Consider the following 26,401-nt stretch of genomic DNA (forward strand, 5'->3'; position numbering starts at 1 on the left):
TGTCACCTCCTCCTTCAGCAGGATACCAGCAGTCTGGACCTGAACCAAGTGGCAGAGCCACCCCTGCTCTTGGCAGCTGGACTTGTCACCAGGGACACACCCTCTGTCAGTGTGACCAGCCCCTTCCTGCCTGCAGGCAGGATGCACTGGGCAGAACCAGGGCCGGGGAGGTGTGTGGGGGGTGTTTCAACAGCCAGAGTTGCCTTTGCAGCAGGTGCCATGGAGTCCATGCTCCTAAGCCCTGAGACAATCCAGCTGGAAGCTGTGGGGCCAGGGGAACCACAGCTCAGGCTCCCCCCTTGCTCACAGGGTGAGCAGGGCAGTTCCAGCCCCTTGGCATCGCTCCTGCCACGTCCCCACGGGGCTGAAAACGGCCATTTTAGGTCCCTGTCGGCAGCGATTAGGGAGCACAATGCTGATGACCACATGGGGGGGCCTGCAGCCACGCAGCCCGTGGTGCTGGGGCCGCTGGAGGAGCAGTGGGAGAGGAGGACGAGCCACCCAGCACGTCCCAGTGTGGGCACTGCCACTGCCCGGGGGTCACACGAGGTCACAGGGCTGTTACACAAGGGCTGGCGAGCACCAGCACACAGCCCTGGCTGCTGGGACACCCTGTGTCCCTCACCAGCTCAGGGTGGCCCCAAGGTGCTCAGCACCTGGGAAACTGCTGGCTGCCATTGCCTGAGAAGCAGGAAAAACTTCCAGCTGCAGGATGCAGCTCAGCCTGGCTGTGCCTGTCCCACCACGGGTGGCAGCTGTGGGACAGGCTGCTGGGGACTCAGGGCTGCTGGGACCAGCTCATCCTTGGTCTGTGCAGCTGGGAATCAGGGCAAGGATCTGTGCAAAGGGAGAAAGTATTTGTGGCTCCTACAGCAGCAATTCTGCAGGCCCTCTCTGGCTCCTGAACCACAGGGTTGCTGGGGAAGGAGCAGGATGAGGAGGGGTTTCTGCAGGCAGCGCGTGGGCAGAGCCTGAGCTTGCCCATCCAGGCTTAATCACCATGGCCTACTTGGGTGTCTAAGGCAGGAATGGGGCTAATCCTAATCCAGGGTGAGGATAAATGGCTGCAGGTGCTGCCTGCCAGGGAGCCATGTTCTGGTTGGCACTGGCCACCATGCCTTGGTTTAGTGCCCTGAGCCCCCAGGGTCAGACCTGCCCCCCGGGATGGAGCCAGTGCCACTTCAGGGCCTCAGTGCACCCACTGCTGCTTGGGGACTCTCCTCCACCTCCACTGCTGGCAGCACAGCTGAGGACAAACACACCAAACCTGGGTTTCATTGTGTGTGTGGCTTTTCAACCCCATCACATAGCTTTATTCACACAAACGTCTCTTAACTTACAAAGCCTCTGCCACTCATACACATCAGGGCATCCACAGTGTTCAAAGAACTTAAATACGTCTCATACCAACCCAAGTAAACCAAGTACAAAAAATATTTATATAAAGTTGTTCACACATAGGTCCTAGATTACCAGCTTCTGTGCAAAAAAAAAAAAAAAGGAGAAAAAAGAAAAATACAGGTTCCTTTACTAATTATCTTTAGTTTGGAGTCTGGGTTTAAGCCTTCTGCTCTTGCTAGCTCAGTATGGGGGCTGCAGGGAGCAGAGGAGCCTGGAGCAGGGCTGGGACAGGGTGTTCTAGTCCTGCAAGTTGCCCAGCACTGCTGAGGCTCCAGTATCTCCCTGGGGTTATAGGGAAGTGGCTCTGCAAAGCTGCTGGGATTTGCTGGGTAAGTGAGCTGAAGTTCTGGGATGGGGACAGGCACTGGGATGGGGACACCAAGCACTCACCCTTTTGGCCTCTGCAAGCTCTTCCTACAGCCTGGACATCACCTCTGGAGTAAAGAGCACTTGGGCAGACTGCAGAGAAACAGGATTTGTCACATTGCAGCTGCAAGAGAGCAGCTCCCTGTGCACCCACACCCTGCTCTGAAGTGTGAAATGCTCTTGGACATGAAGAGCCACACGCTGGGACGTGCCCAGGTACCAGCTGAGCAGCAGAAGAGCAGCTGGCACAGCTCTCCCCACCACCAGCAACGGCTCCAGGGCAGCACCAGCACCGGCCACATCCCACTGCCAAGGGAGCCGGGGGCTCCACTTCCCAGATGCTGCCTCTGGGACCTGTAGAGCCTGACAGGAGGGATGGGGGGGCTGCAAGGAGCCAGGTGAAGCACCCAGCCAGCTCTGTGCAGGGCTGAGCAGCGCCTGCTCCTCCTGCAGCAGAATCACCCAAATGGCACCACGAGTCCCCCTGGCAGCTGTAGTGTGAGGCTGGGGACACAAAGGAAAGCAGCAACATGTTCCCCTGCTCTTGTGACCTGCAGAAAGCACAGGGAGCCCAGCAGCTGCCCCATGATGCTTGGGAGGCTTAAACCCAGACTCATCCTGCACACGGAGGAGACGCACGACGCACACGACGGAGGATTTCCACAGCGATGGTTAATGCCTGTGTGAAGTCTTATTGCTCCAGAAAGGCTCTGGGAGCCTCTGATATGTCAAGGAGCTGGGTCCTGAGGAGTAAAGGAAGACCACAGGGGTAACTCTTTTATCTGTCACTAGCACTGCTGAACCTCAAACAGCAGCACGGGGACAAGGGGAAGCTAATTAACCCCTCCAGGCCAGAGCCACCTCTGCTGCCCCTGGACCAAAGCTGGCCAGGAAGTCCCCGTGACACCTGCCTGATGGCAGCAATATTGGCCTTGCTGCAGGCTGGTGCAGATAACACGTTTCCCAATCCTCCTGAGGCTTGGCTTGTTCCCCCCACCCACCCCACATCCCTCTTGTAAACAGCATAATCAGAAGTAAACAATTTCATACAATCTCTCCCCTCTCGGCGCAGGCACTGGCTGGAGCCCTGCAAGCCCAGGGGGCAGCAGGGGTTTGTGAGAGGGTACTTGGTTTCCCCCCCCTTACTGACCAGGCCCACCCAGCACCTGGATGCTCAGCTTCACTGTGGCCAGGATGAGATGGAGACAGCCTGGCCCTGGCTGGGCAGCGAGCTGCAGGCCTGGTGCTGCTTTCTTAAGCTTGAGTTTTCCCAGACGCGCATCCTGATGCCAAAAACATTTACAGCAGAGGGAGAAGTTGAGCCTGCAGGAGCTGGGCAGAAGATGCCCAATAGACCCACCTGGGAAGAGAAGCCTAAACATCCTCCATCCCACAGCACATGCAGGTTTGAGCTGTTCCCATCTTGTTCTAGATAGTCTGGGCCACAGAACTGGGAGGAGAGATGCTGGGAGCTGTAAACACAAGGCAGGTTCCCACAGAGTCTAGGGAGCACAAACAGCAGCAAAATCATCAGGGAGAAATGCTCTTAAAAGGACAAACTAATGCGGGAAACGTCCATGTTGGCCAAAGGCTGGCAGCCCTAGCACTCATCCTTGGAAGTGTTTGCTAAATCCTAAGTAAGGCACTACGGTCTAGCTCACTAACATCAAGCTGCTTTAAAAACACATCTGGAATGCAAAAGCTGAGGTGGAGACGTGTGGTTCGGAGATGACATGAAACAGTGGTGGACCAAGAGGGCTGACCCTCCCAGGGCTTGCCTGGAGCCTGCCTGCCAGGTTTGCTCCTGTCCCCAGAAAGGAGCAGAGTGCTACCAATGATCCTGGTGAGCAACCCAGTCACCACCTTCCATGTCCTCCAGTTCAGGCTTGGTTTCCACACATGGAAACCTGCTAGGAAGCTCCCTTCAACCGGGATGGAACCCCTGGGGCCTTTCCTGCCTGGAAAGCCAAGTGAGCAGGGCTGGGAGGGTAAAGCCCTCTTACTGCACCATTCAAGCCAGGGTTAGTTATAACAGTCAGGAGCAAAGGCTGTGTCAGGTGGAGGAAGGATGGCCCTGTGACCAGGGCACTAACACTGTACTGATCAACTACTGGGTTCAGCTCTTGTCTCCCTTGCAAACCCTCCCTGGGAGCTGGGGGAGAAACACACCTGCAACTCCTCAGCACAGCCACTGCAAGTTAGAGGGAAACGAGAGCAGCCAAAACTGCTCAAAACCCCCAGGAGGGCTCTGTGGCCAGGGCTGAGCACAGCACCTGCAAACCAGCCCTGGGAACCAACCTGGAGGGAGCCTGTGCAGTTCTGGTCAGGCTATGGCTGGCCACAGCCCACAGAACCCTCCCTAGGAACAAAAGAGAAGCAGCGTGGGAACAGGGGCTTGGCGCTGAATTTGGGCTGTCCAAAACTTCCCAAGTCACAGACACATGGTCTGGAGCTTCCTGGCATTGTCCTCCTAAGAGGGACCTGGCCTTCCTGCAGCAACAGCCTGATCTGTCCTGGAATAGATGGAAGAGAAAAAAGAACTCCTACCCCCTTTTCCTTGCTGGAGCTGTGCCTTAGCACACCTGAATTTCCTGCATTTCCATCCCATGAGGTCAGCAAAGTAGATACAAGGAGGTGCTGCCAGTTCAGGAACCTTCCAGTGATGGATCAGCCAGGGGAAAGGGTTGGAGTGACCCTCTTCTGCCCGTGGTCCTGGCTGGCCCCAGTAAGGACTGAGCACCCAGGCAGCTCATGGGTGATGCTGGGTCAGTCCAGCCCAACCCCAAACTGCTGCTGGGTGACTTAGCCTGGTGAGAAATGTTTGAGATGGTTCAGAACCTGCAGGGCAGTGAAGAGGTGCTGCTTTACAATTGCATTTACAGTGAGCAAAGTCTGAAGACCATCAACATGGGGTCAGCCCCAGAATATTAGTGTTGCTTTAAATACAGGCAAGGAAACAGAGTAATAACTGCTCAGCCTGAGGTTCCAATCTCCCTACCTGAGCTGTACCCTACTGTAACCAAACCTAAACAGCAGCATTGCCTTTCACTTCCTGGAAACAGTTATCTGGCAGGGAAAAGTGTTTAGTGGGAGGCTAGAATCCAACCAGGGAGACATTTAGGCCAAACCTCTTCCTCTCCCAAATATTTTTACTAAGAACTGAAGTTTGGCATTCAATGGATCAGAGCAGTGAACTGCTTTCTGTTGCACTTGCACAGGGAATGTCCACCAGACAACCTACAGTAGAGAAGGACCAGAACAAACCTCACCAGTGAGATCCAGCTTGGGGACAGTGAAGGGCTGCCTGTGGCAGCACCAGAGCTGCCTGGACAAATGGCTTTCCAGCTTGTTCATGCTACTCCGAACATCAACTGCTCACAGCCTGGGCAGGATCCACCTACTCAGAAACTGCCTGGCTATGAAATTATTGAGCTGCTTGCAACGCCTGGTCCAGGAGACTCACTTTTCCCAGAACAGTGCACTCCCAGTGCAAACCCAGCAATCCTGTTGCTCCCATTTCCCCGAGGAGAAAGCAGCAGCTTTAAATTCAAATTTGTGCCCAGACGGACTCAGAGCTGATGCCTGGCAGCACAACCTGCTGCTGGGCTGCTGATTCCCACCTCCTGATGGAACCAGATTTTCTCTAGGAACATCTACTGAGTCACTGGCAGCAGAGACACAGGGAGGGCTGGGCAGGGGCAGCTTTGCCCTCTGGATCTTGTCTGAAAGTCTTGTGAGCAAGAGAGCCGCCAGCTTGTGCTCTCAACAGGCCCTGCAGCTCCCCCCCGCCCCCACACACATCCCCAGAACACCTCTTCCCAGCAAAACAAAGTAACACCCAAAGATTTCACATTGCCAGAGATCCTGCAGACCAGGGATCTTCTGTATCATCATCTTCCCTTATCTTTGACTTCCCTCGTTGCACATAAATAATGGAGATTATGGGTCCCTGGTAAATAAACCTGCAAAAAACAAGAGAGGAGAAAGAGAAGTCAGGTATGTCAGGAGTTTTGTCCTAGTTACTACATAGTGACAATGTCCTGCCAGCCCTCCTGCTGCCACCAAGCCCAGCCTGCAAGTAGGTAAAGCCAGCAGGATCTCCAGCTCCCCACAGCTCTCCTTTCATTCCCTGCATTAAAGCACCACTTGAAGGGCTGGGAGAACTTGAACTGAGCACACACCTTCTCGCTACACAGCCCCAAACAATGCCTGCCCACAGCCAAGGCCCTCCCGGCCTTGAGGCTCCACGTGATGTGTCTGGGAAAGGTGGAACAGGCAGTGACACCGGGACACACCGCTCGCCCCGTGTGTCAGCAGCTGCTCGGGCTCCTCCAGAGGCAGCTGAAACACATCGTGCTGAGAGGGAGAGCAGGGCAGGGTGGGTTTGCAGCACGACTGTACTGAATCCTGCTCTTACCATGAGGACGCTCAGTGCCAGGGATTTTGGGGCAAGATCTTTGCTGTCAAGGCCCCAACATGCAGGACCCACCAGGGCCCCTGCCCCAACTCTCTCCATAGCCCTGGCCCCACATCCTCCTCCCCTCCCAGCTCAGGGAGCAGGAACGCTCAGCTCTGCACATAAACCACCAGCATTTTCCAAACAGTTCATTTGCAACGCAGCACATTCCCTGTGGACATCAGGGCTGGACCCAGCAGAGGAACAGCACACGTGCACACCATGTCACTTCTGCGTGGGAAATAGATCATTCGGGATGTCACAACCTCCAGACAAGAAGATTTAGCCCCTTCAGTGGGGGCAGATCCCCAGAGACGGGTACAGCCAGGTCCTCTCCCACCAGGAATGAGCAAGGGGCTCTGCACAGACACCGAGCAACACCAATGGAGAAGCAGGAGGGACCTGCTACAGAAAATCTGCCACTGCCCAGCAAATTACTCAAATCCCTTAGCCCTAGGAAATCTCATTAAAGAAATCCACACCTGAGGAACACATTTCTAAAGGAAGAAGCTGTTTTTGCTGCTCAGAGCAGAAGCCAGGGCCATGAGCACACTGCTTTTCAGGAGGGGTTAACGTGGAGATGCCACCTTTGCAGGCTGCAACCAGAGAAAAAAAAAAGCCTTTCTGTTAGAGAAGGCAGGATCACGAGAGGCACCCGGACATCAGGTCAGGGACAATCAGGCAAGGAATCTTCTGGAAGATTTCTCTTGTGGTGCAGCTTCATTAGCAAGTAGGGCAGTGGTTTTATTCATGCTTCCCTGGAGCAGAAGCGTTTTCAGGGAAGGCGGTTGTTGCCTGAGCAGCTCACAGCTCGGAGACAGGAGAGCTCACTCCACTGACGCACATTGTTTCAGGGCCTTGTTCAAGAGCTTTTAATCCTTCCACTGATGCCACTTATAGTTTTAATCAGCTCAAATGTTCATTCGCATCAGCAGGATATGAAGCAGCAGCCCATGGAGCGCTCAGCCAGCACCTAAGGAAGATGACACTAATGCATGGGTCACGGCGGAGATGGGGGTGGCAATGGGGTCTGCGTGGTACTGGGGGACTGGGCACAGGGGAGGGAGAGATAACCCAGCACCTTCTCCTCTTAATCACATTATCTGCCCCCGCCTCGGAACATGGGGTACAAGGGAAGGGGCTGAGAACCTGCTTTATCTCCCTTAAGTCCTTCCTCGTGCTCTGTATGTGTATTTGTGACAGGCTCCCTTGGGAGCGTCCTTAAATCCAACCACAGCCGCCTCCCCCAGGAGGGAGAGCAGGGTGACAGTGAGCAAACAAAAACACTAGCACATCTGGCCAGAGGTGACATAATCCACTTCATCCTCAGGGCTCTGCTGCTTCCCAGAAAGATGGCACTTCTCCACAGGGTGACCCTGCAAGGTGGCACCTGCTGCTAAGGCCAAGAAGAGGAACTAACCTTGCTTCTACTGTCCCATGGCTTGTTTTGGCCAGGCCAAAATTCACAAAACATACTGAAAGCAGCCTGAAGTCAAACCCAACATTAGTTCAGAGATGAAAACACTATCCTTGACTTCTCCTTGACTTGCTTACCTATCTGTTCCTGGCCAGCAGGGTCACAGCACTTTTACTGCTTGGCAAAATTCTTGTTGAGTGACACTAACAGGCAAGACTTAACTCGATCCAGCTCTGCTTACCAACAGCTCATAGAGACACTGCTGATGTGCATCCAGTCCTGCCCTCCAGGTCTGAAATTCCACAGGGCAGCAGTATCTCAGTGGTGTTCAGGAGCAGCTGGGCACAGCACCAGGGCACAGCACCAGGAGCTCTCACAGGGCACAGACATGTCAGGCAGATGAGCTTGTTCAGCATCAGCTCCCCTTGCAGTTTGAAAATGCAGGGGAGAACAATGCAAGTGCAGTTACTTCCAGCTGAAACTGGAATGATCAAAACCAGTGACAGAGGAGGAGTGCTGGAGTGACCCAGGCTGGCCTCAGCTGTCAGACACCCTCCTGCTACAGTCTGCACCACATCACATGCACAGAGTCCTGCCCTTCACCTTCAGCATCCATCCCAAAACTAGACCTACTCTTTAATCCACAGTGAAAATATCAGGGAATATGATCTACCAGAACAAGCTGCCTTCTACACTGAGCACAACCATTGCAGTTTGATGTCCTGTAGGAATTAAAGCTAGTTGGGTGATACTGCCACTTGCTCCCCTTGTTTCTGTGGCTAAGGCCACTAGTGCCACTTCAGTGAGCACCAAGAGCCACTCAAGAAGGAGGAGAGGGGCCTCAACCTTCAACAAGGATGGATGAAATACTCCTCAGAGTGGGTGCAGCCAGGGTGCTGGGCCATCACATTGCAATCAAGAGTCCATTAGCAGGTACCCAGCACCACCCAGCCACTCCCTCCTTGTATTGGAAAGGCTTTTGTCCTCTTTGCCCAGAAGGCATGCTTTTGGAAACGGCAATCCCAGGCTTCAGATCAAATCCCACAGAAGACAGGGAAGCAGTTTAAATAAGAAAGAGAAGACGCAGGGAAATGCTGCCCAGTTCTGCTGCACTTACCACCTCAGGGCCACCAGCAGCAAGGAGATAAACAGGCTCCTCTCCACCCCAGACACTCTGGTGTCCAGCAGAAACCGAACCAGAAACAAGTTTCCTGGATGAGAACTGACATCTAGTACCTGCATTTTGGCCAGGCAGCAGAGCAGGAAGCCTGCTGCCCCCCAGGTCTGTGCAGCATCCGCAGCAGAACTGAAGGCAAAGCTGGGACACGAAGCAAGATCAGAAGAAGTCAGCAGCATGCAAAAGAAAAAGCAAAAATCTCATGGCCTGGGTGAGGGAGAGTTAGTTTTCCAGTTTATGACATAAACTGAGGCTGAGCAGGGTCTGAAGCTGATCCAGGGAAGAACTCACTGCATGACCCAGCAGCACTACACACCAGTGCCACAATTAAGTTGGAGAAGGTTACTTGAGTTTCTCGGTCAACTTAAATTACCTGAGAGCAGAATTCAGGCCCTGCTCTAAATCCCATTTTAAGCTCCTCAGGAGGGTTTCCGATTGAAGATTTGCATTTAATAACAGCCCGGGGGAGGCTGGTTTGAATGCACAAACACACGACGCATTGGAAAAACCCGATAGGAAAACCCACCAGACCTCCTGCTGCCCCCCAAAAGAAGCCAGAGGAAGGCACAACAGCTCTGGATTTGCAGTGAACATATGGCCAGAGCTGGGCTTTAAGCTGGCACACTGTGTATGCCAGCTTGTTATGCAAGTGCATCCATCTCACTGTGTCAGGACGGAGCGATCGGTGCAGACTCACCGCCGCGGATGGAGAGGAAAGGGGAGGGGGCTGAGGGGTGCAGAAGGCAGCTGGGTTCTATGCAAACAGCCCTGGGGTAGGACTGTCCCCTCGGTGTTTGTTATCCCTGCAGATCTGCGCAGGGTGAATGCTCCCCGGAGGCCAGGGGCCGGTTGCATAACTCAGCAGCATCGTGTCAGCACAGATGGCAGCACAGCCCGACCCTGGCCCAGGCAGCAGAGCTGCTCCCAAACCCGGGAAGAGCCCCACGCCTCACCCCGGGGCACCAGCTGGGGTGTCCTGCTCCTGCCCCAGGGCTCCATCACACCCATCTTAAGGGCTCACATTTCTGCAGATTCACTCTTCCCTCCCCCCCACCCTAATCCCCAGCCCACACTTGCACTGGGACCAGCACCCAGCCCCAGCCCCAGGCAGGGTCGATTATTTGTGCGGGAGATCTTAAGGGTGCTAAATATTTCGTGCCAGGGTGCGGAGGGGACGGGTCTGTGGATCAGTTTAGACAAACCAGCAGTGACAGAACTAGACCTACCCCAAAGGACTTTCTATTTCTGTATTCCTCTTCCTCTGTGAACAGCACAGAGCTTACCTGGGCACACACATGGAAGGGACAGGCAGCACATCACTTTACATAAGCTCAGAAGCCCTCAGCTGGGCTGCAATGAGGTGGTAGGCTTGTGGGTTTTTTAGCAAAACCTGCCAAAAAGCATCCCCTTCCCCAGCACCCTACTGCTGGTGGGTTGCTCTCAGGAATGGACCAGGCTCACAAGCCACCAGCTGCAAGGCTGAGGGCCAAGCCCTGGCTGGGGCAGCCATTTCATCCCTCTTCGTTCTCATCCTTCTGCAGCCTGCTCTGATCCAGCGGGATTGCTGTGGTTTCAGGGGTTGGGAAGGGCTGGGATCCCAAGTTGTGATGCCAGCACCTGACACAGGCAGGCTTTCAGAGGGCTCCTGTGACCAGCAATGATCAAACAGGTCTGCAGGACCTGGAGAAAGGACTCTGCCTGGGAAGATATTGGCCTCACCCCTTGTAATCTGAAAAGTTTCAGTTTCATTGAAGTGTTTGGCCAGAAGAATCCCTAGTAACAGCTCCTGTTTACAGACAGCTCTGCCATGGCAGGCAACACCTCCCAGTCCTTCAGAGTCACCAGTTAGTGACACTGCCAGCCACCTCATGTCCCTGGGGTCCTTCCAGACTATGTCTGACCACCCAGGCCTCAGGACAAGGACCTCTGAGCTTGAGACTATTTAGGAGGGGAGGAGGGAGGGGACTTGGCTTGACGGGAGCTGAGCTCAGTCTGAGCACAAGTGTTTTGCAAGCTCCCTTCCTAGCAGACACAGGTCCACAGACCCAGATGCTGGAGGACAAAGCATCCCACCGGGTGTGGGCAACTGGAGGTCACCATGAAGGGAAGTCCTGCCTTTAGCAAGGAAACGAAACAAGACAGAGCCACAGCACAGACCCACGTGCCTTGTAGGTGAAAGCAAAGGAAACAGCTTTGTCTGTGCCAAGATGGACCTGCCACTCCTCTTGGTGCAGGGTCACTGAGCTCCACAGTGTCCTGAACAAGGCTGGGAGGGGAAGGGGACTGTGCCAGACAGCAAAGGGCTCTCAGACATCACACCACAGAGCAGGGGCAGAAGTGGCAGCTCCTTCCCTGCCCTTGGGAGACACAGATGTACCCAAAGCTCATGTCAAAAGGTGCTCACAGGTCTCTGTTGTGCACCAGCCTCTCTCTGCCACTAGCTAGAGCCTCCAAGAAGCAGAGCTCTTGCCCAGTCCTGCCAGCTCTGCTGGGGCCTTTGGACAACAGCAGGATATACAGCTGCTAATTCTGTTTCTCACTTCTACTTCATTTTTGCAGTAGAATAGGTGAAAAAACGCTCTGAAGCAGTGCTCTGATGAGTCACTATAGAAATAGCTACAGGAACATAAAAGACTCTTTTGTATCACTACAAAGTGCATTATTGGGCTGGTACAGCAGACAGAGTAAGAGAAAAACTGCAGATCACTTACCCAGCTGCAAAGCACAGAAGTGCCCTGCCCTGAATTTAAGCAGCACAAGTAACCTGGTCCATCCTGGTTTCAAGCTCAAAGGCATCAGGTCGATCCTGCGGGTTAGCAGCCAACATGTCTTTCAAGAGCTGCTTGATCCCCTCAGACATGGAAGTCCTGCGTTTCTGAGGGATGTGCAGCTCCATCTTTGGGTTTTCTAGCAGCGCTTCCCCAACGGGCACAATCTCAGTCCCTTGCTTGATGTAGGTCCCCAGCAGCTCCCTCTTGGTCTCAGCATCGATGAACGTGATCCTCTCTATCATGGCCCAGATGATGATGCCGAGGGCAAAGATGTCAGCCTTGGCAGTGTAGTGGCCCTCCCACACTTCGGGTGCCATGTAGAAATCAGAGCCACAAGCCGAGGACAGCCAGTACTTGTTCACATTCACATTTTTGTTCTCCTTGCCACCCTCCTTGCCCCGAGCAGTCAGGCCAGCACAGACCTTGCTCAGCCCGAAGTCAGCCACCTTGAGCACAGGGGTGCCGGACTTCTCAGTGATCAGGATGTTGTCTGGTTTCAGGTCCCGGTGGACAATGTGGTTCTTGTGCAGGAAGGCGATGGCACTGGTCAGCTGCAGCATGAAGCTCTTGTTCGTTGCTGGGTCAGGTCTTCGTGACAGGATGTACTGGTTGAGGTCTCCTCCTTCACAGAACTCCATGACGAACCAGAGGTAGCACGGCTCCTCCGCGTAGCCCAGGATCCTCTCACCTAACCAAGAGGGACAAAAGCAAGAGTGAGCTTTTCAGACACATTACAAAATGTCCACACTAACCCAGCAGGGGCAAGGAATGGGTCTGGTTTATGTGCATAGCAAAGGCTTTAGGGACATGATTGGGACCTATGGCAGGCCACCAGAGCAGGGATGCTGGCCATGCTGTGGCCTCGATCCTGTTGAATGTCACACACCAGCACCATGTTCATCGGAGCCCATCACCTGGGAGCCAGCTCAGGGACCTGTTCCCAGCAAAGCAAGTGAGACCAAGCACTTTTCTTCTTGGCTGCCTGCAGGGAAGCTGAGGATTATTTTCCTGTGCTACCACTGGGCAATTCTCCCCAGGCTCTGAAAGCCAAAGAAGTAGAGACGAAAAGCACAATTAGCAGCAAGTCTATGTGAATAAAAAATAAATCAGTTCTATGTTAATATCAGCTCTCCCACCTGAGCCCTACTACAGGAGGCAAAGGCTTGTACCTTGCACTTCACTAGTGTAACTGCAAGTGAGGAGTAAATCACAGCCCTGAACGTGGTGCCAGCAGAGCCCTGCCCAATGCAGTCACACCAGCATCAATGCCTGGCTCTTCCTGGACTCAAAATTGTGGTTTTATGCATTGTGTTTGTGTTAGGGAAGCTCTGCCACTCTGTACAACTGCCTTTAAGTGCCCACAAGCCTTTAAAAAGAAGAAATTGGAGGCTAAAGTATTAGATTGGCTAATGGGGCCGGGTCTGCTGCTGGTGCTCCCTGGGGCATTGCGACACGATGCCAGGATGCCCCAGGAAGCAACAGCAACAGACCCTGCCCCATTTGCTGATGCAAACCCCTCCACCAGACCCCACATCACCTTCACAGAGCACCCAGGTGACAGGCAGAGCCTGCACACACAACCAAGCCATCATTTTACTCTAAGAACTATTTTTTTTTTTCCCCCTCAAGCACCATAAGGGAGAAGCTGGAGGACACCACTCACCCCTGCCACAGTTAACAAGTCACCCAGACGAAGCCCAGTGTTTTGAAAGCAGTTTGGTAGCTCCACCCATGTGACAAAGTTGGGTTTTGTTTTAGCAAAGCCCTAGAGAGCATCTGGGACAACAAACTTCCAGCAGCAGGTAAAGCCAAGGAACCACCAGGGCTGCTCTGGTCAGTGATCAGTGTGGGTGGGAATATTGGTTATTTGTACAAACAGTCTGTAGCCATAGCTACTGCCATGGAAATGAAAGCCTGCACAACAGCAGGATTTGGCTGCACCTCCCTGCCCTCAGCAGATGAAGGTTAGGTCTGGGGGATGGGAGGGACCACAAACAGGCTGGTGATACAGGGCATTGGGTGCACCTGAAAGGGCCAAATGAGACCCCCAAAGCATTCAGCCTGTGAGCCCAAGGGAGCAGCACAGGATGGCTTGGCTCTGGAAACCCCAATGCTGACCAGAAGCAGCAGCTTCTCTGGTACAAGTCATCCTTTGGTGAGATGAGCACGACAGCATGGAAACTGAAGCAGAAGCTGCTCATCCAGGGAGCAGAGACCTTTGCACAGCCTGAACAGCCCAGCTCACACCACTGCCACCCCCTCGGGTTTGCTACACCCCAGCAACATCACAGCACGGCTCTGGGCTTTGCTTTCCTGCCCCCCTCAGCATCCACACAGCCCAAACGTGGCAAAACAGGTTTGCCTCTTCCCAGTCAGGAATGGGGAGCACTGCAGAGCCCCACTGCCCATCACACACAACCAGGACCATTCACACGGCAGCACTGCCCGCACCCCCTTCCTGCAGGGAAGCCACTCAAACACCCGCTCACCAGCAGCCAGGACCTGCTGGCTCTGACAAGTCAAGGTTTGTTTTCAGCAAAAAAAAAAAAACACCACAACTTTAAAACTTGGCCCCTGAACCTCAGAGCGAGCAGGGAGGATGCTGCTGACCCTGCAGTAGCTGAGAGCCCCATGCACTTCACTTTGGGTGGAGCACTGCTAGGAGACACTCAAGCCAAGAGGAATTATTTCCTCATTTTCTTTCTATAATCTGAAAGTATTTTAGTCCTGAAATCATCTTCCTGCCTTCAAAACAAACAGCTTTAAACATAAAGAAGCTGGCAAGCCCCTTCCTACAGATGAGATGCTAGGTCAAGCAGGACCTGATCTCCATCATGAAGCAAGCATCCCTGCATGGGGATGGCACAGGGCAGCCCTCCCACCACCCATCCGGGGAACTCATTAACAGCTTGCTAATTTGCTTGGCATCACAGAGGAAATAAGTAAAAATCTTATGAGAGCAGAAGCAGCATCTCCCTCCCCACTGCAACCTTTGACTGCCTCTGTGCAAAGAGGCTGCGCTAGGGTGCTTGGACCAATGGAAACACGGGTGGACAATGCCAGGGCAGCCCAGGAGTGAGGCTGAGCACTGGTGGCAAGTTGGTGGTCCCACAAGTGCCAACACCTTATACGTGTTCACTTAGTAAGGCAGCTCTGCCACTAAGGTTAGGAACAAGAGGGGCACGTGCAAAAGCCCTGAAGGCGGTGAGGCCACACCTGGAGTACTGCGTTCAGCTCTGGAGCCCTCAGCACAGGCAAGACATGGAGCTGTTGGAGAGGGTCCAGAGAAGGGCCATGAGGATGATCAAAGGGCTGGAGCAGCTCTGCTATTAAGACAGGTTTAAGAGAATTTGGGCTGCTCAACCTGGAAAAGAGGAGATTCTGGGAGACCTTATAGCACTTTCCAGTACCTGAAGGTGCTACAGGAAAGCTGGAGAGGGGCTTTTCACCAGAGAGGGCAGTGATAGGACACGGGGTGATGGTTTTAAGAAGAAAGAGGGGAAATTCAGGTTAGACATCAGGAATAAATTCTTCACCATGAGGGCAGGAAGGCACCAGAACAGGTTGCTCAGGGAGGCTGTGGCTGCCCCATCCCTGGCAGTGTTGAAGGGCAGGTTGGATGGGGCTTGGAGCAGCCTGGGCTGCTGGGAGGTGTCCCTGCTCATAGCAAGGAGGTTGGAACCTGATGATCTTTAAGGTCCTTTCCATTCTGTATCTATGATTAAGGTGCATGTGTACCAGGGCACATAGCTTGAGTACGTGCCCCTCCTCCAGGCTCAGAGCTGGCCTTCCAGCTTCCTTTCCACACTCTACCCTTCCATTTATTATTCCACATCTCGTTAAAACGATGGAAACTTTGGGCTCCACAGCGCAGCCGAGCCCCAGCGTTGCCTGGCATCCTGACACTTGTGCTCCCGGCTCAGGAAGTCTCCGGTTAATCCCCCCCTGCTGAGCCCCGAGCCTGGCGCGGACACAGCATCTGTGCGGGCCTGTAAATAGCCGCGCTGCGGGCGTGCGGTGCGGCACGGCACCGGCAGGGCACGGCACGGCACGGCACCGGCACCGGCAGGGCACGGCACCGGCACCGCCCAGACGTGCCGACCACCCCGACCCCCGCTCCGCACCACCTGCCGGCAGCCGGGATGGAAGGCAAGCAGAGCTGGGGGCTGACCCAGCCCTATATCCGCTGTAGGGAATATTTCCTGGTGCCCTATCAAGAGCCAAAAGCTCGGGAAGGCAGCGAGCGCAGCCCCTGCCCCAGCACAGCCTGGAGGGCAGCCAGGAGGCAGGTGGTGGGGAGAGCAACGTGCTCGGGTCTGGGGAGTCACACTGCTGCTTGGCACGGAGAGCCCAGCTCTGCTCACCTCTCGGGGGCTGCTGCAGGAGCGGGGCAGGCACGGCTCTTCCTACAGCAGGGAAGTTGGGGGAACACCCATAGCTAACCAAGAGCTTTCCCTGAGCTGTGCCACCTTGGGGCATGGCAAAGGGGGGCAGGAACCCCAAAACTGCGAGGAAGAGCTTGACTTGCTACAACTGGACACACACCCAAAGAGAAGACCTGGCTCCTCTCCCAGGAGTCATACCCACGAGAGCATGTAAAGGAAGCACCAGGCTATCCAGAAATCAGGGCACTGCCCTTCTTGGGGAGTGGCTGTACTTGGAGTGTGAAGGGAGAGTGGGATCAGGGCTGCACGGGAGAGAGGCAAGCAGGTCTGGGCACGTCCCACCAGGAGTACAGAGGGGACAGGCCGAGCAGGGCAGTTCAAGAGCCAGAGGTCTGCCCAGAGGATGGGTCTCAGCAGCCTTGCATGAAGCCCGGCACAGGGTTTGGAGGCTGCACTGGGAGGCTGAGCTCCCCCAGGAGTGTACGGGAACGCTAGCACACAACTTTGGGGAGGGGAGGGTTGGGGTGAGCTGGCTCTGGCTGCAGCAGCCTGGGGGACACAGGGGAATCGAGGATACAGGGCTCCAGTATTTTTCCACATCTTCACTGCATGTTGGCAGAGCTGGGTCTGACAGGGAGCCAAGGGAGCAGGGAGGGAGCATTTTGGAGATGTCACCATCACAGTCATCAGCTGTGGCAGAAGGTGACCCCTGACAGCCCCATGATGCTGCTGAGGGACCCCAAGGGAATGGGGGGGGTGTCAGCCCTGGCTCCAGGCACTGACACTTGCAGGGCTGTACCCATGGAGCCAGAACTTGGGAGGGGACAGGACAGCACAAAGAATGGTCCCAAAGTTCCAAGAGCTCAAGGACTCAGGACAGCATGAGGGGCTGCAGCCTCTGGGTGCTCAGAGGTGATAGGACTGTGCGTGGGGCAGAGAGGGTCTGAGTCTGGAAGTGACATGGGGGTCCCCCAGGAGTAGGGGACACTGAGCTGGGGTGCTGCAGAGGTGCAGAGCACAGGGAGGGACCCCACAGGCTGGATACTGAGTGCCAAGGCACAGGGTGGGGGCTGAGGGAAGAGTGTCCCTGTGAAAAGCACACAGGGGAAGGGGCAAGAGGAGAGGGGACAGATGGGCACAGCCCAGTGGCACAGCCTGGGGCAGGGGCCAGGCCAGGGGGTGCTGGGCAGGTGTCCCAGAGGGTGCTGGGGGTGTGTAGCAGCAAAGAGGGCTGCTGGGGGCACCTGAGGGACTCTAGAGGGTCCCTGCAGGGACAGGACTGAGGAGGGTGATGCCTGAGGCAGGTACTGCTGCTGTACAGAGAGACCCCCCAGGGCTGGCAGGGGTGACACAGGGAACATGGGGTGCAGCAGGGGGACCTGGGGAGTGGCTATACTGGCAAAAAAGTGAGTTAAAGTGGAGAGAAGGAGGTTACAAGGGGTGAGGGTGGGAGCTTTGAGTGCTCCTCTGAGGGCAGATGATGCCGAGGGATTTGAGCAATGGGGTGATGCTGGGGTGTACAGGGGGCTGCCCAGGGTGAGGGGTTGGGAAGGAGCTGGGGGTTCAGGGTGCCCCAGGGAAAAGGGGGTGATGCCAGGGTGTCCTGCATGGGGTAGCCCAGAGTTACCCGTGGTGGGGGCATTGATGATAGTGAGGAGGTGGCAGCGTGGAGGGATGGGGTGACACGGTAATGGCCAGGGGTGGGCAGGAGGCCCCGGGGGTGGCCTGAGGAGCGGATAACCCGAGTGCGGGGTGACTGGGGGTGGCCAGGAGGGCCTGGGGACGGACCCAGGGTGCTCGGGGAGGGATAACCCGTGGCGGGGGTGACACGGGGTGTGCGAAGCATCCACGCAGGACGACGCTGGGGTGCCCGCAAGGGTGCTGGGGGGTTCAGTGCCGAGGCGCCCGGGGAGGGAGGGTACCTTTGAGGGAGGTCTCGACGAGGCGAAGGTAGAGCTGGCTGCGCTTGTTGCCGTGGCTCATGCGCTGGCCCAGGCCGTGCCGCTGCAGGACGCACTCCTCGAAGCGCACCACGTTGGGGTGCTGCCGCCGGAGGCTGGTCAGGGCCCAGAACTCCGCCAGCGCCAGCTCCACGTTCTCCGGGGCGTCACACCGGATCCTTTTCACCGCTAACCGGGCGCCGCTGCGGCCCGACACCGCTTCGTACACCACGCCGTAGGCCCCGCGGCCGATCTCGGCCAGCAGGCTGTACCGTGGAGCCCCGCCGCCGCCGCCAACACCTCCTCCTCCTCCTCCTCCGCCGCCGCCGCCACCCGGGCCGGGCCCCGCCACCGCCATGGGCCCCCGCCGCGCCGCCCGCCGCCGCCGCGTCGCCCTTTGTTGTGTCCCGCGGCGGCCGCCGTCCGCCGCTTGCATGGCGCCGCCGCCGGGGCCCCGCGGGCTGGCCGGGCCGCCCCCCCCGCCCGCCCCGGGGAGCGCCGCGCCGGGGAGCGCCGCGCGGGCGAGGGGGCACGCGCCGCCGCGGCGGAGGGCGGAAAAGCGCGCGCTGCCGGCCCCTTTAAGCGCTCGGCCAATCGCGGCGGCGCGGGGCGAACCGCCGCGGCGGGGGGCGGGGGAAGAGCGGGGCGCGGAGGCCGGTGCCCGCGGCGGCTCCCGCTTCCCCCCCCGCCCCCAGCGGCGGGGAGAGCCTCGGTGCCGGCGGGCCGGCCTCCCCGCCCCGCGTCCCGGGAGCTGGGGCACCGCGCCGCCAGGGCGTCTCAGCGCGGCGGGGGCTCAGCGCGGCGGCCGGTCCTCCCCGCCTTCCCCCCGCCGCCCCGGCAGGCGCCGCCCCGGTGTAAACGGGCCGGGCATCGGGGAGGTGGGCCCGGCCTGGCCTCCGCTGCCCCGCCCCGCCGGGCACGGCGCGGGGAAGCAGCGCAGTGCGGGGCTCACCTGGGGCGCGGCGGGAGGAGCCGGGCCGGGCGGCGGCGGCTGAACGGGAGGGGCGGGATCAGCGCGGGGCCGCGCGCCCTGACGCAAGCCCTTATGTAACGGCGGGGGTGACACCCCCCGCACACACACACGCACACACACACGTTCGCACTCACTCCCACCGTCGCCCCGGGGGCGGCCGGTGCACCGGGAAGGGGTTTGGGTGTGCCACGGGAGCTGTGCAGCCCTGCTCGGTGCACCGGGAGGGGGTGACGCTCCGGGATGGGGGGTCGGGGCAATGGGAGGGGTGTCAGCGCACCGACTGACGGTGATGCCCAGCGCGGGGGGTGATCACCGGCGGCAGCGGGACAAGGACCCCGGTGCGCTGACGGTAGCCGTGCGGGGGGGATCGGTGCACCGGGGCTGTGCGGCTGCACCGGGGAGGGCGGGCGCGGAGCTCAGGGGCGGTTTGAGAGCCCCGGCAGCATTTGGGGACCCTTCCCGGGCGCTGCACTCACCCCGTCCGGGACAGTCATTCCCGGGGCTTACCAGGGGGTTTCCAGCTGGAATGTTCCCGGGAAAGTCGCCGAGATCCCGGAGCCATGGCTCCACTGCCCTGGGGACAGGTGCTGGGTGCCCGTGGGACGGGAAATGCGTGGGGCAGTGCCGCGCAGCAGGACCCTGTGTGGCGGCGGGGGCCGGGTGGGAGCTCCCGGGGCTGCAGTGTGTCCTCCCGGGATAGCTGCATCTCCCGGGATGGCCACCACCCCGTGACTCCGGTCCTGGCTCCTTGCGAGGCTCCTTCGGCCACTCGGTTTCAGCATGCAGGTGGGGTGGCCATACCCCAGCACTGGGGGTCCCTGTCCTATGCACCATTCCCAAACTGCTCCTTGCCCCCCCAGCCAGGGATGTCACGACACTCCAATCACCCCGGGTAGTGGGGGGGGGCGGTTTCTAATCCTGGGCTGCTGGGGATGGGCAGCCAGTGACCCCAGTGGCTCAGAGGACCTTGCCCACCCTGCAGAGAGTCAAGGAGGGCACCTGCAGAGCCCCTTCACGGAGGACCTCAATAAAATTGCTGGTTTCTTGACTCATCTCTTGAGGCACGTGTTGCTGCACTCACAGCCCGCAGCAGCTGCGTCATGCTGCCTCTCCCCGGGAGGGGGACAAAGACCCCCGGAGTCAGCAGCACCCATGGCCCGGCGTGCAGGGGCGGCGACGGCTCCAAGCTCCCGCGAGGGGTTTGAAATCGATTTGGTTTTCAATGGAGCCACTTCACCTCCCGCCTGGCACTGAGGGGCCGAGCTCTGCCCGGCCAGGGGACGATGGCAGCGCCGTGACTCGCTGTGTTTACGTGGGCTCCACTTCTGTGCCCGGGTCGAGTGGCCACTTGTGCCTCCTGCCCACGCCGGGAGGTCGCCGTGCGCCAGCACGTGTGCGGTGGCCTCGAGCTGCCGCGGCGTGACGCAGGCAGGGGCTGCAGCCGGTCCCACGCCGCTCTTCTGCCAGCTGCTGCGTCCCCCGCAGCGGTGACCTTCCCATGCCCCACATCTGCCTCTGGATCACGCTGCTGCAGCCACCTGAGCTCGCTCTTGGCTCCCACAGGAGGCTGGGAGCAGACCCCCAGGCTTAGCCCCCCCTGGCAGTTCCCCCTGCAGAGCTGTTGGGGCCTCTCGTGGCCCATGAAATCCAGCTGGTGTGTCCCTCACCCTGCAGCAGCCCTTGTTCCCCTGTGGCCACCTCTGCCTGCAAAGTGGTCACCTCCCACTCTGCCTGGGGCAGCCTGGCATTGCTTTTGGGCCAGAAAGGAGTGAAAATGGAGCCATTTCTGGAAAAGCCCCATCCCGTTGAATTAGGATAAAGCTGACGGTGCTGGAGGAGCCACACTGGAGGGACTGCCTTCCCATGGGATGCTCCCAGTCTCACCCCCCCTCCCCAGTGGCAGAGCTCATCCTGCTCCTGGGGATGCTTTACCCTTTCCCGGGATGGGGAGCTGGGCACCTTGGGGGGCCCAGCCTGGCTGGGGGTGTCGGGTGGAGCGGCAGTGCTGGGTGACGTTCGCAGCCATTACCTCCCACGTGCCATTCCGGGTGCTCATGCTCGTCCCCCTCCTCGTTGAACCCGCTTTTCACTCATGTAGTTAAGGAAAACTTTTCTATTACTGCACTTTTCTCTTCCCCAGGTGCTTAATTACCATTGTCCCAGGGAAATGTCAGGGTGACTCACAGACACTTTCCCATTAGGAAGCTACAGATGAATATTAATTAAACTTGCTGGTGGGTGAGCTTGCTCCCAAGTCCTCTCCCAGGGGGACCCTGCCACCCCCCACACCTACCTGGACTGTGACCAACCCTGGGGAGGACCCTCTCGCCCAGCTCAGTGGATCTGGGCACATGTAGAAAATAGGACAGTGACTGTTCTGGGGACAGGAGTGGCTCACGCTCCCTCCCGGAGCAAAGGAAGGCCCTGAGGAAGGGACCTCGTTACAAACGACTTTTCTCCCCGTGCCTGTGGGATTTGCTCCTCCAGAAGTGCATCTCCCTCGGATGCAATTACCCTGCACAGGGAAGCAGCCGTACCCTGGCCCACTGGGGTCTGCTTTTGGGGTGCTTTTGGGGTCGGGTCCCCTCCTTGGCCCTGGGCAGGCACTGACCTTTGGGGTGATGTGTTGCTCTCACCTGGACACACAGCTCCCAGACGGAGCCATTTGCCTGTGGAATGGCAGGTTGAACTGGAGCGCCAGGCTTTAGAGGTGGGCTTCATGGGCTTGGAAGGGCTATTTGAAAGAAATAATGGCTTTGGTGCAAGAAACGCTCCTCCCTGCCGTGTCTGCGGTGCCCACAGGACCAGTCACGCCGGCTTAAGCCTGCCCCACAGCCGGGGGCCAGGGGGTCCGGCAGCTGGTGCTGGAGCCGGGGAGGCAGGCGGGTTGCTGGGAAACGTCCCTCTCGAGCGCCGATAAAAATAGCTGCGTCTGCAAGGCGAGAGGGACGGGCTGCGCTGCCGGCAGCGCCGGGGCTGTGCTCACACCCGCCGCGGCTGCAAGGATGGGATGGGACGGCCCGGCCCCGGGGGGGCTGTGCCCCGGACCCCCACCTCCGTCCTGACACAGTGGGCTTGGGGGTGCTGCCCTTCTTCACCCCCAAATCAGGCTTGGAAATGTGTGAACAGGAATCAGGGCTGAGCAGGGAGGTGTGTGGGAATCTCTGTTCCCCTATACTCCCTGCTCCTTTGGGTCATCTCCTTCGGTTTGTCCTCAGGAGGAGGGGGGACAGGGATGGGGGGGTGAAGCCTCGGTGGTACAGAGAGGGGGGATTTCACTACAACTCCCAGGGTTTTCCTGGGGGCTTTGCTGCCCGAACGCAGATGAGTTGGGTGGGTTGTGGGGCACCAGCCTTTCCCAGGGTGTGAAGACCTTCTCACCCTTCCTGGTGACTTCAGATGGACTCAGTCCTCTCCCTGGCATTCTGGCATTGCCGCAAGGATGGAGCCTCTCCTCAGCCTGGGGAGTGCGGTGGGGAGGGCAGGGCTTCACCTCCCCGCACCCCCCCTTTCTTTCTTGGCTAGGATTTGATTTTGGTGCCCAGGGGGAATTGACTTCCCTGGCAACCAAACTCCTCCAGCACGCAGCTGAGGGGGAGATGGACCAAACCCCATCCTGCCCCCCCGCCACCTTCTGTGTTTGGGACACATGTTTCAGCCCTGCAGACCAAGCCTGGCCCCAGTGTGGGTCCCCAGGGGATCCAGCCAGTGGCAATGCCGTGGTGGGACACGCACCCCATCCCAGGGGCAGCCAGGGGGCTGCAGGGAGGCCCCGGCACGGTGGGAGATCCAGCTCGGGAGGTGGCGAGGATGCTGCGAGGCTGATTATTCACATCTTCCCGCGCCCCGATTGGCTCCGCGGAGCCGAGCGCAGCCGGGCCCCGCCGCAGGAGGAGACTCTGTGGCCATAAAAGCGGGCTGGGAGCTGGAGGACGGTGAGTCCGGGGGGCAAGTGGGCATTGCCACGGGGCCACCAGCCAGCGTGGCCCTGCCATCGCCACCGATGACCAGCTCAGCCTGACGCCCGCAGAGGGACACCCACCACCCATCCTGACTCAACGAAGCAGGTGCTTGGCGGGACGGGGAGCAGAAGCAGGTAGGGCAGTGGGGTGGCATGGCTGGGGTGTGGATCCTGCTCACCCAAGTGACTACGTTTCAAAATATCCCCCCCGAGCCAGGGTGCCGAGCATGGCTCACACCTGGGCTTGTTGCATTGTTTTGAGGGGCTCCTGCCTGGCCTCGGGTGCTCCTCTTGTCCCCCGAGTCATTTTGTAGCTCATGAACCGCTGTCTGGGGTTTGTTTTGATGCCGGTGCCACATCTGCCAACCTGGCAGCAGGGACACCTGGGGCTCAGAGGAACAAAGGGCATGGAGGGGAAGAATAGGGTGAGGTTTCTGTCTCCCCCTACTTGGGTTGAGCAGCAGCGGTGGCCACACTGATGTGGTTTGCTGTGATTCTGTTCCAAAAGCGATTGGCTTTTTTGAGAAGCCATGTCCTGAAGGGGTTTCCAGGACATTTTTAAAGGTAAGGAAAGGAATGGATGGGGACGTGATCCCTCTTCTGCTCTAGAAATCTCTACAGGGTCTGAAACTGTCTGAGTTAGACCTGGGTGGAAACAGAGACCTGCTCAGCCTGGAGAGCTGCTCATGTTCCTCACTAGAAATAATCATGGGTTAATCATAAGGGGGTATCAGTCTCTGTGCCCCCAGCACACACAGTCCCGGTGCCCATTCCCTCCTTTGGTCACTGAGTCTGTAGTCAGCCTGGGATGCATGGACACAACTCAGGCTTTTCCACACACGAGCAAAGTCTGGGCACCAAAAACTCCGGTGGAAATGGGACAGGACAGGAGGGGACCTGGGAGACACCTGGCACAGGTAGGACGTGAGGATGGCTGCAGCAGCTGGGACCCACCGCTGGCATCGCCAGATGCTGCCACGGTCCTGTCAAGGCATTTCTGTTGGAGGGATGACTCTGGAGCCTCGGGGCTCCTCCAGGTAACAGGCATCGAGCTCTAACTCTACTTTTCTTCTTCCTTTATGTGCTGCTTCTGTTCACTTTTGTCCAAAGCCCTTTGTTTTTCTTCACTTTTCCTGGCCCAGTGTTGCCAGCCCCCCCTGCTGCTCCCACCTGCGCGGCTGGTGAGTCCTTGCTCATCGGTGCCGTCTCGGTGGCGGGGGGGACAATAAGGGATGGTCGCTGGGTCGGGGGGGGCAGGGCTGGCTGGGGTCCCACTGTGCCCATCCTGGATGTCTGCCTGCCCTGGTGCCCCCCGCTCTGCCAGGGCCAGGCTGGGGGCTGCACAGAGCCGGTGCTGCGGCGCAGCCGAGGAATGCAGACTGCTTGACACACGATGGTGCAGATAATTCAAATTAAATTTTAATCTAGCATGAATTAATACTGTGGCATTAACATTTCTTCATCAGTACCAATTACAGTACATTAGCAGATACTGCTGGAGAATACAATAGTCTCTAATACGCGTCATTAATGTGTAACAGATCCCTCTGGGTCATGCCTTTCCACCCTGGATAGAAGCAGCGAAGGAGGCAGGTGGGTGCTTGCTTCTGGTGCACCCCTTTGGGGTCAGTTCTTGCTCCTGGGGCCATCGTGGTCCTGGTGGCACCGTGGTCCTGTGGCACTGCAACCAAGGCTGGCACTGGCTCCTCCAGCCTTGCCCGGGGGGTTCTGGAGTGGTGCTCCTGGCACAGCCCCTCTCCCAGCCATGGCATAGGGTGTTCAGCCCTCCCTGGCCTCATCCTTGCCCTCCCTGGCACAACTCCCAGCAGGCTGGAGGCCAGCACTGGTGGTTTGCAGGTCGGCTTGAGCCCAAAATCCAGCTTTTCCTCCCTCCCTCCAGCTGCAGCAGCCCAGCAGAAGCAGTGGGTGGGAGGGAGGGGAACCAAAGCTGCCCCGGCGCAGGGTACAGTACCTGAGTGAGTCCATACCTGGTGATGGCATCAGTGATGGCATCCCCCTGTCCCCTTTCTGCCAGCCGCTCTGATCATGGTGCTTTTCTTCCCCAAGGCCAAGGGGGAGAGCCGGTGATTCATCCCCTCCGTGCCGCGCAAACGCGGCGTCGCGATATTGCAGAGAAACTTGGCACTAAAGGAATAAAAGGGGCTTTTATTTCCAGTGGTACAGAGGGAGCGGTGGAGGAGATGGGGATGGGATAGTGGTCCCTCTGTGGTTCTGGGGACCTCAGTGGCACTGGGGGCCTGGCCATGTCTCAGGGCTTGTGCCAAGGACCAGGCTGCAGCAAGGGTAAGGGATCCCGTTCCACAGTATCCCCACCAGTCACAGCCTGGGACCCAGGAGCACCCAGAGGTGAGTCATGTAAGCACGGGTCCCCATGTGTGTCCCTAGGAGCCACTGTGCAGGTGGTGGTTGCCCCATGCCAAGGGTGCTGGTGATGGGCTCCCTGGGGCTGATGCGGGGAAGGTGCCAGGGTCTGTGTTGTCCCGTCCCCAGGCAGCGGCTGCAGGGTGAGATGGCGCTGCGGGTGCTGGCGCTGGGCCTTGTCCTGTCCCTGGCTGTGGCAGCATCCTCTGACTGTGTGACCCAGTGCTCTCTCTGCTCAGCCCAGACCGACGCCGGCGTCTGGCCACTGGTGAGTGCCAGCCCCACGGAGCCATTAGCCAGGGTGGAGGTCACAGCAGCGAGCATGTTGCGGGTGAAGGTGCATGGTCAACAGAGCTGGGTGCTGCCAGGGTGGCGGTCAAGGGGACCCCAGGCGCTGGGAAGGTGCAAGCATCAGCTCCTTGCTGAGCTCAGCAGCATGGCAGGCATAGACTCCTGGGCTTGGGGAGGGGGCACCCCTGGGGGGTGGTGGGAGGAAGCTGAGGGTCCCCCCCGAGCAGTGGGGTGATGCCAGCTGATGCTCTGGGACTGCTGTCTTGCAGATGTGCCTGCGGGAATGCCTGGGCTCCTCGCCACCCGGCCCCGAGTGGGAGACCTGTAGGAAGGCACTAGCCCTCCTGGCCCCGCTGGTGGCCCTGGCCGAAGGGACAGACATGTCCCCTCGGGAGGTGGAGGAGGAGGAGTCAGAGCTGCAGCCAGAGCTGGGTCCTGGGGAGCTGCCGCCGGTGCTGGCCAAGCGCTACGGAGGCTTCATGAAGAAGATGATGAAGGGGAAGCTGCTCTCCCTGCTGCGTGAGAACGCCCACAGCAAGGGCGGCCTCAGCAAGAAGTTTGGGGGCTTCGGCCGCAAGCCGGGCGAGCGGGCGGCTCCCGAGGACTACCCGGGGCCGGCTGGCGAGGGGACCAAGGAGCCCACGGGTGCTGGGGCCGAGGGGCAGGAGCTGGCAGAGCTGCACAAGCGTTACGGGGGCTTCATGCGCCGGATCCGGCCCAAGCTCAAGTGGGACAATCAGAAGCGCTACGGGGGCTTCCTGCGGCGGCAGTTCAAGGTGGCGGCGCGGGCGGACGAGGACCCCAGCGCCTACTCAGGGGAGGTCTCGGACGTATAGAGCCAGGGGACACCACAGTCCCCACACCCCTGGCCCCATCCTCTG

The 26,401-nt window shown here is 58.3% G+C and overlaps 2 protein-coding genes across 3 annotated transcripts; one reads left to right on the forward strand and one right to left on the reverse strand.

Annotated features, from left to right (window-relative positions):
- Window positions 1-1,272: 1,272 nt before the first annotated feature.
- On the reverse strand, window positions 1,273-20,386 carry STK35 (serine/threonine kinase 35). The gene is given in 5 exon segments (XM_051633418.1): window positions 1,273-5,729; window positions 11,529-12,276; window positions 17,896-18,399; window positions 18,402-18,664; window positions 20,199-20,386. Coding segments are annotated over 4 exon segments (1,668 nt in total). The 3' UTR covers window positions 1,273-5,729; window positions 11,529-11,563.
- A 2,453-nt stretch (window positions 20,387-22,839) lies between these two features.
- On the forward strand, window positions 22,840-26,401 carry PDYN (prodynorphin). Of its 2 annotated transcripts, none has more exons than XM_051632776.1 (3): window positions 22,840-22,953; window positions 25,359-25,497; window positions 25,790-26,401. In XM_051632776.1, the coding sequence occupies exons 2-3, from the start codon at window positions 25,378-25,380 to the stop codon at window positions 26,354-26,356; spliced, it is 687 nt and encodes a 228-aa protein (XP_051488736.1). In that variant the 5' UTR covers window positions 22,840-22,953; window positions 25,359-25,377; the 3' UTR covers window positions 26,357-26,401. The 2 variants fall into 2 exon arrangements, with proteins under 2 accessions (XP_051488736.1, XP_051488737.1); XM_051632777.1 differs by having other exon boundaries at window positions 22,898-22,982.

Source organism: Apus apus, chromosome 15 (assembly GCF_020740795.1).
Source record: "Apus apus isolate bApuApu2 chromosome 15, bApuApu2.pri.cur, whole genome shotgun sequence".
Lineage (NCBI taxonomy): Eukaryota > Metazoa > Chordata > Aves > Apodiformes > Apodidae > Apus > Apus apus.

Coding starts and splice junctions, on each gene's coding strand:
- PDYN (XM_051632776.1), top strand. CDS start 25,378: ATGGCGCTGCGGGTGCTGGCGCTGGGCCTTGTCCTGTCCCTGGCTGTG. Junction 25,498..25,789: donor ACGCCGGCGTCTGGCCACTG/GTGAGTGCCAGC, acceptor GCTGTCTTGCAG/ATGTGCCTGCGGGAATGCCT.